At 42.1% G+C, this 14,164-nt stretch overlaps 1 protein-coding gene across 3 annotated transcripts in view; it reads left to right on the plus strand.

The window, feature by feature from the left end:
* GABRR1 (gamma-aminobutyric acid type A receptor subunit rho1) overlaps positions 1 to 10,096 on the plus strand; it is a 58,321-nt gene extending 48,225 nt beyond the window's left edge. For all 3 annotated transcript variants that reach the window (XM_072832082.1, XM_072832084.1, XM_072832083.1), the window contains 5 exons: positions 381 to 463; positions 2,715 to 2,855; positions 5,361 to 5,513; positions 7,500 to 7,696; positions 8,538 to 10,096. In XM_072832082.1, the coding sequence (XP_072688183.1) occupies positions 381 to 463; positions 2,715 to 2,855; positions 5,361 to 5,513; positions 7,500 to 7,696; positions 8,538 to 8,831 (868 nt within the window). In that variant the 3' untranslated portion in view covers positions 8,832 to 10,096. The remainder of the gene's footprint in view (positions 1 to 380; positions 464 to 2,714; positions 2,856 to 5,360; positions 5,514 to 7,499; positions 7,697 to 8,537) is intronic.
* The last annotated feature ends 4,068 nt before the right edge of the window (positions 10,097 to 14,164 follow it).

The following is a 14,164-nucleotide window of genomic DNA, read 5'->3' on the forward strand; positions in this document are numbered from 1 at the left end:
AAGAACAGAAAAATTGAATTTATATAAAACCAGAGAACAATATATACTTCTATGGTTTCTTTTAAGAAACAACATCATATGAGTTTTTACTTCACATTTTTATATAGGTTGAGACCATTGCTTCAATAATATGCTTGAACGTGATAGAAGTTGGTAGAGATCCTCCGCCTCACACAGCCTCTAGAATAAAACATAAAACCCAGAGCACTCAGATGACTTTATCATACATAAAGCTACTTGTCTAAATCTTGACACCTTGCTTATTATGAATTATAAGGAGGCAGTTATATTGGAAGGAAGCAGAGCCCTTTTCTGTTTACCATTTTGCACTTGTATTTTGCAACCTCTTAAAATTTGGATGTTTGTCTTTTTGTTTCTAGGGTTACAGTGACTGCAATGTGCAACATGGATTTCAGCCGATTTCCCCTGGACACACAAACATGCTCACTTGAAATTGAAAGCTGTGAGTAGACTGTCTGGGACATCAGCACACAGATCACGCAAAGACTAACTCTCCGTAGCAGGAACAGCATGTGCTTCTCATTCATGCTGTGCTTTTCAAGTGATTTTTTTTTTTTTTTTTTTTGTAATTAAAAAGCTAAGTCCAGGGTAATTATGAAAATCAGGAACAGGTTTGAAACTAAAACCTTCTGTTCCCTTAAGTGACCCTTTAAATGCGCCAGAGCAATGGTTTTAAGCTCAGTTCTGGGGAACCGGGGCAATTGCTAGGGAGCGGGGTAGAGGGCTCAGCAAATGTGGGTCTCCTTGTGCAGCTACCTCTACACACCGTCCAATGTATGAGCTCATTTTTTATCTGTTTTATTGTTCTTCTGAATAAGATTTCTGTTAAAGAAAAGACTTCCTGGCAAAAACAAGTTTGCCAAGGTAATCACATGTGGTGCTAGAGGTCCTTAGGCACAACTGAGGGGCATTAGGATACTTGCACACATGGCTGGTGACCAAGCCCTAGTGAGGCATCCCTTTGGCACAGGGACCTTTATAAGCCTGCCTGTACTTGTGACAATGAGTCAGGTGTCCCCTGGCTCAGTCGTCTAGGACCAAGGAGGGCAGGGATGTTGAGATAGAGGGTCAAGAGGACAGCTCCATAGGGCACTGAATGTGGGAAAAGGGAGTAATAAATCCCAGGACCAAGGGGGTGACTGCCCAATGCATAGGGGCTTCGGCCTGCCGTCATTTCATCCTCCCCAGATTCAGTGAGCAGGTTACTGTAATGTTCATCATACAAGGAGGGATGTAATTTGCCTGAGGACATAGCATTAAGAAGAACTTAACTCATTGTCTCCAGAACCTTGTCTTCCCCACTAGACCCAGGAAGCTCCATTGGGAATGTAGCTTTTTCCAGTTGTATCCTTCAGGGTGCCACAGGGAAGCAGAATATTGGAGACACATAGTAAGAGATACTGAGTGCAAGGAATTGGCTTTTGCAAGTGAGTATGGGGGTTTGGTAAGGCAAGTCTGACATCTGCAGGGCAGGCTGTTGGGAAGGGCAGGCTGGGAACCCCGGGTGGGGCCTGATCTTGCCCTCCACAGGCAGATTTTATTTTTCTTGGGCAAACCTCAGATCAGCTTCTTAAGGCTATTCAATGGATTGGATCAGGCCTACGTGGATTATCCTGGATCATCTCCTTTACTTAAAGTGAACTGGTTGTAGGTGTCACATCTACAAAGCATCTTCAGAGGAACACCTGGATTAGTGTTTGATTGAATAACAGCCTAGCCAAGTGGATACATGAAACCAACCAACACACAGGTCAAGGGTAAGAGATAGAATAAAATAGAGGAATGAAATAGGACATCGGGGAGCTCCAGAAAGAACTGTTACATACAGGAGCAGACTGGACCTCAGTTCTGTCCAGGCTGCAGGTAGGTTTGTTCAATTGGAGTAATGTGTGTGATCACCTAAAGTGGGCGAAGGTCAGGAAGTGATCCTTAACGGGGCCCTGGGTAGAAGCACCTGGAGGCCTGCAGAGAAGGGGCTTGTGTTCTGCTGCCAGCACTTTATGTGTCCTTTTTCACAGAATGCAGCTCTTCTTGCCTTGAGAGTATTAAAGATATTAGCCACTAATGGATGCAGTACTACACCTTGGAAGCAGAAAAGAAGGCGAAATCAGCCTAGGTTTTTTTTTTTGTTTGTTTGTTTGTTTTTAATTTTTTTATTTATTTATGATAGTCACACACACAGAGAGAGAGAGAGAGAGAGAGAGAGAAGCAGGCTCCATGCACCGGGAGCCTGACGTGGGATTCGATCCTGGATCTCCAGGATCGCGCCCTGGGCCAAAGGCAGACGCCAAACCGCTGCGCCACCCAGGGATCCCCCAGCCTAGGTTTTTAAGACTGAACCGTGTATGCAATTTTGCCACGATTTCACCATTTCTGATCTGCAAGTATAGCAATTTCATTTGTTTTAACCTAATAAGTGGCAGGCTGGATTGTAGGGTGAAGGTGTTTGCAGGAAGTATGAGTATTTAGGCTCGAGAGCTTTGCTCTGATGACTTCTGGAAGACTGGGGAGAACTCATTTTTCTTTTTGTATTTTGTTTTGCTTTGTTTAGACTGTGGTTTGGTTATTCAGACTCTCTTACTGTAATCCCGGTTTGTGTGCGAGATCTGGAGCTGCTTCCACGGAGCCCCACAGATAGGCCTGCCTTCCTACCACTGCAGGCCTGTGCCTGATGCTGTCTTCCGTCTTTTCAGATGCTTATACAGAGGATGACCTCATGCTGTACTGGAAAAAAGGCAACGACTCCTTAAAGACAGATGAACGGATCTCACTCTCCCAGTTCCTCATTCAAGAATTCCATACCACCACGAAACTGGCCTTCTACAGCAGCACAGGTGCGTGTGCACGGTGGGGGCTGAGAGCTGGGGTGGGTCCTAGTCTGGCTGCAGGGGGTCATCCTCTATTTTAGGAAAGGTGTGAGTTGGCTGTCAGATGAGCAGAGGTTGTGCCACCTAGATGTGAAGCCAAAGGTGGAATTCCTAAATCAGGTCTAGGGGATGGCAAGAACCAGGGAGAGGTGATTTTTAGATGCCACCAAAGCATCCAAAGTGATAACCTAAAAAATATTAGTAAGGACACAAACATAAGCCATGTGAGGAGTTTTGTTTGAGCCAATCACTTTGCTGGTTTAGCAGCTGGCATCTCCCCTTCCCCCATAGGATTCCCAGAACCTCCTCCTCTGTAGGCAAGAAACAGTAGGATTTTAGGTCTGTTGATTTCTGTTTTCTTTGCTCCACTCAGCTAATCCTCTCTCTCTCTCTCTTTTTCCCTTTTTTCCCTCGAACTAATTCTCTTTTAAGTATACTGCTTACACAGGCCCCCTTTATGACCTTGTGAGGCTCCACACTCAGGTCTGAACAAGCTTGCCATCTCTCCTTGCCTGGGGGCATGCTCTGTGGTCTTCCTCCTGGCAGCTGAGGTGAACAGCTCTCTCCAACACTTACCTTTGTCTTGACTATCACCTTTCAGGATGATATTATTCAAATCTTTATGTAGTTTCTTTCTTTTCTTTCTTTCCTCCCTCCCTCCCTCCCTCCCTCTCTCTCTCTCTCTTTCTCTCTCTTTCTTTCTTTCTTTCTTTCCTTTCTTTCTTTCTTTCTTTCTTTCTTTCTTTCTTTCTTTCTTTCTTTCTTTCTTTCTTTCTTTCTTTTTCTTTCTTTTTTCTTCTTTTTCTTTCTCTTTTTAAGTACGCTCCATGCCCAGTGTGGAGCCCAATGCAGGGCTTTAATTCATGACCCTGAGATCAAGACCTGAGCTGAGATCAAGAGTTAGATGCTTAGTCAACTGAGCCACTGAGGTGCTCTTCTTTATGTAGTATCTATTGCCAAAACATTGCATGACTGCGCAGTAAGTGTAACCTTTTAAGTCGTCTAATCTGTAATACAAGGCACTGTTGTATTCCCAACATATCGTGGCAATCCAGCATATCTCATCTTCTGTATATATCACGCAGGTCTTGGTTTTTCATGGGACTCCCACTTCATCCTTAGCATTCTGACTCTTCTTCTTTTCTTAGTCTGTTCAGGCTGCTATCATAAAATACCATAGACAGGGTGGCTTCTAAACAACAGAAATTAACTTCTCACAGTTCTGGAGGCTAGGAAGTCCAAGATCAAGATGCTGGCAGAGTCAGTGTCCGATGAGAGCCTGTTTCCTAGTTCATAGACAGCCACCTTCTTGCTGTGTCTTCACATAGGGGAAGGCACAAGGGACCAATCTAAGGTCTCTTTTACAGGGACGCTAATCCCACTCGTGATGTAATCACTCCTAAAGGCCCCACCTCCAAATACCATCATGTAGAGGATTAGGTTTCAACAAAAATTGGGGGGGGGAGGGACATTCAGTTTACAGCACCTCCACAATCTCTTCCTGAGACTGTTTTACAGTGATAACCATTGCATTATCATTGTTCAGGATGCCAGGTTTTCAAGTTAATGTTGCCAAGTTTCTGTTTCATTTTCAATCTCATCATCTCAGGTTTATCTTGCTTTTTTCTTTTCCTTCCATCTTACCCCTGTTCCTTTGAATGCCTCCATGCATATTTTTTCCTTGTAGAGAGAACACAAGGGTGGAGTTGAACCATAGTGAACCTGTGTTTATTGCTCCTGAATGCAATGTTAGGGTTAGCTTGGTATTTTAACTTTAAAACTTTTTCCTCCATAGAGAATCCCAAAGGGGCTTGTTTAAATAAATGCTTCTCAGACTTTGTCAGACATATCAATCACGTGGGGAGTATTGTTAAAAGGAGATTCTGATGCGATAGATCAGGGGTGGGGCTGAGAGTCTGCATTTCCAACAAGCAACCAGGTGACGATGACACTACTGGGCTCTGTCCCAAAGGATGAGTTAACAAGAGTCTTATTTATTTATTTTTAGGTTTGTTTGTTTGTTTGTTTATTTAAGACAGAGACAGAGGCAGAGACATAGGCAGAGGGAGAAGCAGGCTCCCTGTGGTGAGCCTAATGCAGGACTCGATCCCAGGACCTCAGGATCGTGACCTCGGCAAAAGGCAGATGCTCAACCACTGAGCAACCCAGGCATCCCTGAGTTAACAAGAGTCTTTTGTTTTGTTTTGTTTTAAACAAGAATCTTAAATCACCTTCTCAAGAGGCTTCCTTTATGTAAAGATGGGGCCAAAAATTTCTTGAGACGGACTAACCCATGTGGTGTAGGTTATCATATAATCACTCCATTCCACGGTTTTTCTTTCACTTTGTAAAGATGTGGCAAGTTTCCAGTGAAGTCTGTAAGGCGTTCATGATTCCCTGAATGAAATGTGTTGGGTGAAGGAGCTGAATAGCTATGGTGCGTGCTATCTTTACCTCCTTGTGTCCCCCCAGGCTGGTACAACCGTCTATACATTAACTTCACTTTGCGTCGCCACATCTTCTTTTTCTTGCTCCAAACTTACTTTCCTGCCACCCTGATGGTCATGTTGTCCTGGGTGTCCTTCTGGATTGACCGCAGAGCTGTACCTGCCAGAGTCCCTTTAGGTAAGGAATATCTCAAATGTGTATTTCAGGTATCCGAAAATACAAATAATTTCTTCCAGATAAAACCATTCATTTCAAATTTGATTCTAAACCCCTGTTGGCAATATAACTTGGAAAAAACAGGTATTGATTTACAGGTAAAATGCCATTATTAAGAACCTATGTGGCAAAACTGTTTCCAGGGCCCTACAAGTGCCCACCTTAGTCTTGTTAGAACCGTGTTCTGGGGTCCACAGTCTAGGTGTGTGGGTGCTTTTTCTGGCCACTTGCATAAGGAAACTACATTTTCTAGCAGGGTTTCTCAAAAGATTGCCCAAGGGATCTTTGCAATGGAATCTCTGGAGCAAATTGTTAAAAATAAAGAATCCTGTGATTCATCTACATGTATAGAACCATAATCCCTGAGAAAGGGCTGGAACCTACATTTTGAACAAGGTCTCCTGATAATTCTTATACATATTCAAGTCTGAAAAATCCCTACTCTGTAAGAACTCCATGAATAGCTAAATTTGCCATCAACTCTCTCCCCCACTTTAAATATCGCACCCACCCAGTCACACACACCACCATTGTTCAGATGGTTCAGAGGCTTCAAGGGAGCGGGTGACCTCCACCCAGGTTTTAGTGACACTGAATCGAGCTGGCCCTTAAGGTGACTCCAGTCCCCTGTGACTTAGTGTTTGCCAAGAAATATTCTGAGCTTAATTTGAAATCCCAGGCAAATACCACTAACAAATGACTTGTCCTTTAACAGTTATTCTATAGCTTGAACAGTTACTATGCTAAATAAACAAACATTCCAGTTTCAAAAATCTAACCCCCCCCTGAATGAGGTTAACATCATTCTTTGTAAAATTGATCTCTGAGTCCTCAAGTCAATGTTGTTGAGAGGGCAATGGGCAGCGAGGTCCAGCACAGTTGATAGTATAGGCCCAGGACTGTGAGGTTCTACACCAGCAACAAGGACACAAGTACTGAAATATACCTTGCGCACTTTTCCCCCTTTTTGGAGAAGTAGTTACAAGATACACTTATCTACCTCCTTGTATATATCATCTCTGTTTTATTATTTACTTATTATTTTTTAAGATTTTATTTTTATTTATTTTTATTTTTAAAAATATTTTATTTATTTATTCATGAGAGACAGACAGAGAGAGAGAGAGAGGCAGAGACACAGGCAGAGGGAGAAGCAGGCTCCAAGCAGGGAGCCTATTGTGGGACTTGATCCGGAGACTCCAGGATCACGCCCTGGGCTGAAGGTGGCGCTAAACCGCTGAGCCACCAGGGCTGCCCAAGATTTTATTTTTTTAAGTAATCTCTACATCCAATGTGGGGCCAGAACTCACAACCCCAAAATCAAGAGTGCGTGTTCCACTGACTGAGCCAGCCTGGAGCCCCTATACAATCTCTGTTTTAACCAACTGAATGGAAATAAATGTCTTGCTGTCAAACAGTCTAGGGTGGGCTCCCTACAGAAGGACAGTGATACAGGTGTCCTAATGAATATGCGAGTATGTGGAGGAGGAAGGGTGAGCATGAGGGGTGGAGGAGCAGGAGAAGCTTTATAAAAGCTAGGTCTTGGGATCCCTGGGTGGCGCAGCGGTTTGGCGCCTGCCTTTGGCCCAGGGCGCGATCCTGGAGACCCGGGATCGAATCCCACGTCGGGCTCCCGGTGCATGGAGCCTGCTTCTCCCTCTGCCTGTGTCTCTGCCTCTCTCTCTCCTCTCTCTCTCTCTCTCTCTCTCTCTCTCTCTCTCTGTGACTATCATAAATAAAGAAAAATTAAAAAAAAAAAAAAGCTAGGTCTTAAAAAAATAAATAAAAGCTAGGTCTTGAAAGATGAGTAGGTGTTTGCTAGACAGAGGGGCAGGGATGGAGATATTCTAGGCCGGAGGACCAGAAGGGACAAAGATCAGAGACACAAAGCCACCCAGGGTGTTTGGTGAAAGACAAACTTGGGCTTATTTCTCACTCTGTTTGCAGGTATCACCACGGTGCTGACCATGTCCACCATCATCACGGGCGTGAACGCCTCCATGCCCCGCGTCTCCTACATCAAGGCGGTGGACATCTACCTGTGGGTCAGCTTCGTGTTCGTGTTCCTCTCGGTGCTGGAGTACGCGGCCGTCAACTACCTGACCACCGTGCAGGAGCGCAAGGAGCGGAAGCTGCGGGACAAGGTGACCTTACCATGAGTAAAGTGTCTGCTCAGGGGTAGAGCCTGGTCCAGCTCTGGACCACGGGCAGGTCAGACCTTCTCTATAAGTTGGGCTGGTGACACCCTCTCCTCCACCTCCTTCACCAGTTGGTATGAAGAGCAAACCAAATAGTATGTTAAAACAGTGTGAAATTTACACTGGACTATATCACTCATTCATTCAAATATTTATGTAGCACCTACCATATACTGGCAGCTAAGCCAAGTTAACTAAAACAGAGTCTCTGTATTCGTGGTGGTGTTGATTGTTCAGTGCTAAAAATAGATGACAATTCAACATGCTGGAACAATTATTTGTGGACACAGAGGCGTAATAACAAAAACTTCCAGGGTGGCCCATCTTTCATTCTAGGAATTCTCCTTTCATATGTGAAAGGAAAACTCCAGAAAACTAATACTAAATAGGAGTAAGCTGTCTCCACAATGCTACACCTTTCAAACCCCACCCCATCACACCACACAGACACACACACACACACACACACACACACACACACACGTAATGTTATCTGAAAACATTTTTATCAGGGCTTATATCAGTTTATGATCTCATGGAGAACAGACCATTATTTGATCATGAACATTCAAATTAGTCTCTGATACAAAAGTTGCTTTGGAGATTTGGAACAAAAATGGGCACCTGCTTTTTTAGAACGTCTATGGTGCCAACACCATTGTTTTCCCATACCCTGTCCCTAACTGGGACTAAAAGAAACTAGAAAAGGCAATCTGGGCCACCATGCAGTTTCTTCTGAGAGATGAAGCTGAGCTCACATCCCAGTGTCTGTTTGCTGTGTTTGCAGCTTCCCTGCACCTGTGGAATGCCCCAGCCACGCGGGGTCATGTTGGATGGCAGCTACAGCGATGGGGAGGTAAATGACCTGGGCAACTACACCCCAGAGAATGGAGAGAAGCCGGACAAGATGATGGTACAGCTGACCTTGGCCTCGGAAAGGAGCTCTCCCCAGAGAAAAAGTCAGAGGAGCAGCTACGTGAGCATGAGGATTGACACCCATGCTATTGATAAATACTCCAGGATAATTTTTCCAGCAGCATATATTTTATTCAATTTGATATACTGGTCTATTTTCTCATAAATGCCTGTAACTCTATACATTTCTCATTCTTCTGTCTGTACCACAGATGTACCTGTATGATGAAAGTAATTTAAGGTAATGATGAAATTAAAGTTCCCACTACCTACCTTTCTCCGTCTTTCCAAGACATTGACAAGACATTTATGGTTTAATTTGTACTTACTAACCACCTCTTATATCCACAGCATTCTACTCGGTGCTGCAGGAATAGGACATCCGTAGCAACTGGTGATAGTTGTTAACCAGGATGCCTTGGAAAAGCACACCGCCAGTGTTGTGGACACATTGTAGTTCAACCTCTTTTAGAGCCTAGGTGCTTATTCACAGGAATGACCCCCTATGTCCTTGTATTCTCTGGACTTGGTGGAATTGGGAAGCACCTAGAGTTCACTTGCATGGCATATACATGCACCTAAATCCCCACTTTGACCAAAATTTATGCTTCACTTCATAGTCTATTCCCTATTTTTCAATGTGTCTCCTCATGTTTATTTTAATACAAGGCAATAATAATACTCCTATTTTTATTCGTCTTATGGCTCATAAGGTTTCACCTCTTTCAGAAGCAAAGCTCTTTAGATTGGTGCAATGGCTTCTGACTTGGGGGGAATTTCCCTGGTAGGGAAACTGAGAGGTTCTATGCACACAGTCAGTTCTGTCATAGAGATAACTAGCCTAGAAAACCTGTGTTTCAGTGCTTCCTGTTTCATAATCACTGTTTCATGGAGCTCCACCTTGGAGTATGTCCTAGTTCAAAGTGAAGTCCTTTCTCAGTAGTGTGATATTTTTACTGAGGAACTTGGGAATAGACCGTTTTCTGCATAAACATTTTAAGAAAATGCATAATTAGGGGCAACCTGTAACCCACTGGGATGAAAATGCTCACGTGGTTTCTGAAAAAAAAAAAAAAAAAAAAACAGAAAGAAAAAGAAATGGGAAGACATCACTGAAGATCTCCAATTACGCTTAGTGAATGCCAGCATTTTCTGTGAACCAGAAAACAATGGCCACCTCCTGCCAGGACAAGGGAGAAGTGAGAGGGTCCTAATTTGATGTATTATTTAAAAATTGAGAAGTTATTAATACTATATATCTACAGGAACAACCCCCACCAAACTCATCCAAACAGCATTTGTTTGAAACTCACTTTAATAAAGTGAATTCTATACACAATGATGTCATTTTCTTTCCAAAGTTAATTGGATTGAGCACCCATACTAAATAACATCATATTTCTTCATATGAGAACTACATTCTCATATGAAAATAAAACCATATTTGCACAAATCCTTTTTTTTTTTTTAATTTAACTTTTATTTATTTATGATAGTCACAGAGAGAGAGGCGCAGAGACACAGGCAGAGGGAGAAGCAGGCTCCATGCATCGGGAGCCCAACATGGGATTCGATCCCGGGTCTCCAGGATCGCGCCCTGGGCCAAAGGCAGGCGCCAAACTGCTGCGCCACCCAGGGTTCCCGCACAAATCCTAATTACAAGGTAGTCTCCCATTTCCCTCAATAAAGGCTCATGAAAACAAAAAGTTTTTTGGCAAACTCAAGAAGATACTTAGAGGGATATAGAAGAAATTGTTAAACATTAGTTTTTAATATTAAATTTTTTTTAAACATTACTTTTTTCATGCTTATTTTATGAAGGAATTTCAATCAAACTCTTTGCCAATATCCTTGCCATTCACTTCTTCCTCATGACTTGGGCCACTTCAGAGTCACCTAGCAAGGTTTCCAGGGCACATCATCTGAATTTCCAACTGCCTTGTTTGGGAAACTCACATGGGATGCTGTATTAGTCTAGTCTGCTCAGGCTGCCACAGTAGGTGGCTTAAACAACAAAAATTTATCTTATTTTAGTTCTGGAGGCTGGAAGGCCAAGATCAAGGTGTTGGCAAGTTTGGTTTCTCCTGAGGTCTCCCGCCTTGGTTTGCAGAAGTCCACCTTCTTTCTGTGTCTCCTAGCGCCACCTTTTTCTCTGAACCCACACAACCCTGGTGTCTCTTCCTTTTCTATAAGGACACTAGTCATATTGGATTAGAACTCCACCCTTATGATCTCATTTAACCTCAATCACCTCTTGAAAAGCTCTATCTCCAAATAAATCACAATGGGAATGAAGACTTCAACATATAAATTGGGGGGCAGGAAGGAGGCACAATTCCGTCCAGAACAGATGTCCACGGGAATTATTCATTAGCATAATAGTACATCCTATAGATGTTTGCTATTGATCTTTATAATGTAATCACATACGGTATTACTTTTTAAAGTTTACACTGATAGCCACACTGGTAGTTAGGAAGAAAAAGTGATTAAATTCATGTTCAATTTCTTTGCCACCTTAAAGCAATTCTCTCAGGTGACCTCTTCAAGCATTTCAAACTAGCATTGATGGAGGTGATTTCCATGCTAATGTTTTCTCAAGGCTGTACCTCGCTGTCAAAGCTGTGTTTGAGACAGAACTCTAATACGACTTTGTAAAGACCCAAATATAAAGCAACTCCCTCTTTCTGATGGATAATTTTGGAGAGAACCTCATCATGCATGTGGGTGTCTATAGTACTTAATAAACTTTTGCTGGCATGACTAGAGAATAGGAAGATTTGGTTAACAATATTGCCTGGTTAAGAGGCAGGTATCATCATACGCCCATATCGAATAATTTTTAAAGAGTCAAAATACTAAAAAAAAAAAAAAAAAGAATCAAAATACTGTAAAATACTGTTGATTTGAACTATATCAAACATAATTTATTCTCTGGTAGTTCAGGATTTTAAAGTTTCTTATCATTTTTATGTTACAATGTGGACATCATAAAACTGTGCAGAGTGTTAACCAGGAAGGAACTGGGGTTAGACCAGCTTTTCCTTAGTGGCAATATTCTCTTTCTGTATTATATATTCCTAAGCAATATTTATTAGTTTTTTTCATAATTCACATTTTATAGAGAAGAGTAGGATGCTAGATTTTAGAATAAAATAATGGCTTGTTAGTAACAGTGAAACCTCACATTTGTAAAACCCAGTGTTATAAACAAGTATTTTTTTCAAAAGTACCACTGGGTGCGGAGCCCACCGTGGGGCTTGAACTCAATCCTGAGATCAAGACCTTAGCTGAAATCAGAGTTGGATGCTTAACCAACTGAGCCACCCAGGTGCCCCACAAACAAGTACTTTTGATGTAGCACATTGGGTCTGGCAAATGGTCAAGAAAGAATTCTTGAGATGTCTTCGGTGCAAAAAAAAAGATGTTGTTTTTTTTTTTAATTTTTGTTTTTAGAGTGCAAATAAGGTAGTTTTATTAAATCATGGGGACAGGACCTGTGGCCAGAAAGAGCTGTGGTGGGGTTGTGAGAGGTGACTGATGATCTATTTTCAGATTGCGAAGGGGTTAGAGATAGTGTAAGTCTCTAAAGAATTTGGAAGCGGGCAGCCCCGGTGGCTCAGCGGTTTAGCGCCGCCTGCAGCCCAGGGCGTGATCCTGGAGACCCTGGATAGAGTCCCACATCGGGCCTCTCTGCATGGAGCCTGCTTCTCCCTCTGCCTGTGTCTCTGCCTCTCTCTCTCTCTCTCTGTGTCTCTGTGAAAAAAAAAAGAAAAATTTTGGAAGCAAGGTTTCCAAGACCTTGAAGGGCCAACTGTTAGGATTTGGTTGTTTACTACTGTCTAGTAAAGCCTTAGTCATGAGACCCTCCAGATGTGCATCAGTGGGCCATCTGTTTCAAGGATGATTGCTAACATATATTTTAGGGGCGGGGGGAGGGGAAAGTACAGATAAAGGAAGTTTCCAAAGGGTTTTTCATATGTCAAAGAAGATTTACAGGATCCTAGAGGTCTGGCTAATGTCAAGCAAAAGTTGCCTTTTGCTTCTAGCAGAGTATTAACACTGAAGCAGTTGAGCTCCTTGAAGAAGGCTACCTTGCCTGTCCCAAGTACTTGTCAATGGGCTGTAAGTTGTAAGGAAGTTTAATTTTTTTCTACATTTCTTTTGCCTTTGTTCTCCACATCACTTTTCCTTTTTCTTTTTTTTTAAGATTTTATTTATTTATTCATGAGAGACACACAGAGAGAGAGGTAGAGACATAGGCAGAGGGAGAAGCAGGCTCCCTGCCGGGAGCCGAAGAGTGGGACTCAATCCCAGGACTGCAAGGCAGAGGCTCAACCACTGAGCCACCCAGGTGTCTCTCCACATCACTTTCACGTAGTGTATTTGTATTAAAGATTCCCAAGTTTCAAACTCAGAAACCTTTCGTTTTGTGATAACTCACTAAAGAACTCATACAAAGAGACAGACTAAGAAGTCAGGGAAGGAAAAGAAAAAAATGAACTCTTGATGAAAACTTAATATCTGATTAGTAGGGGGGAAAAAAACAACAATTTTCAGGCCAAATGAAAGTTGAATACAACCCTAATGACTGCAAGATAAAATTCAATCTCTTTTTGGTTTCTACAGGGTTTGACAGTTTGATTTGTCAGATAAATTTGATAGTAGCTTTGGCATTGAGTAGATTGAACCCTCCTATACATATCTGATCCTCCAGTATATAAAAGCTCAATTTTTTATAGCTCTCATTTATTCTGACAACTGGAGACAGGGAAACACGATGTATAAAGAAATGCAAAAAGTAAATACTCCCCAAATCCTCACCATTTCCCTGGCTTAAAAATGTAATTGACATTTCAAAGAGTAGTATTAACACTGGGGAAAACCCACTGGAGCAAGAAGACAGGTTCTGGCACCAAATATTAAATATAATCTTAATTTTAATCTAATTACATCTAGATGAATGAAATTCTAAAACATTGTCCCCGAAAATGATATATTCCAAGGAAATGGAGATTTTTGTAGGCTGAGAGGTCAATGGAATTATTTGAATGAAGAGACACGGAAGTTGCTTTAGGAAATTTCACTGGCCACAATAGCAAGATTTCTTGTGTGCAAAGGCCAAGTTTTAAATTGCATTCAGGCACGTTTTAATAGGACTGCACTTGTAATTTTCCAGTAAGTTTCTTCCTTTTAGATCTTCTTTCAGAAAGCAATCAATGTTAGTATGGCCAGTTTAATGATATGCTTAGAAAAATAGTTCAAGCACGATTAGAGAACAAAAAAATGATCTCTGAAAGTCTCTCAATCTTCTCTGAAAAGTGGCACATTTTCTCATGTTATACATCTGCACACAACTATTCTTATATGAAAATCAATTTTAATGTTCCGGCTTCCCCCCGAAATACCATGACTACAACTTAATATGAACCTGGCTGCATAGTTACTGGCTTTGCCATTTCAAAAGTTAACAATCTTTGCAAAATTGTCTTTAGTTAT

This window comes from Canis lupus, chromosome 7 (assembly GCF_048164855.1).
Source record: "Canis lupus baileyi chromosome 7, mCanLup2.hap1, whole genome shotgun sequence".
NCBI classification, from domain to species: Eukaryota; Metazoa; Chordata; class Mammalia; order Carnivora; family Canidae; genus Canis; species Canis lupus.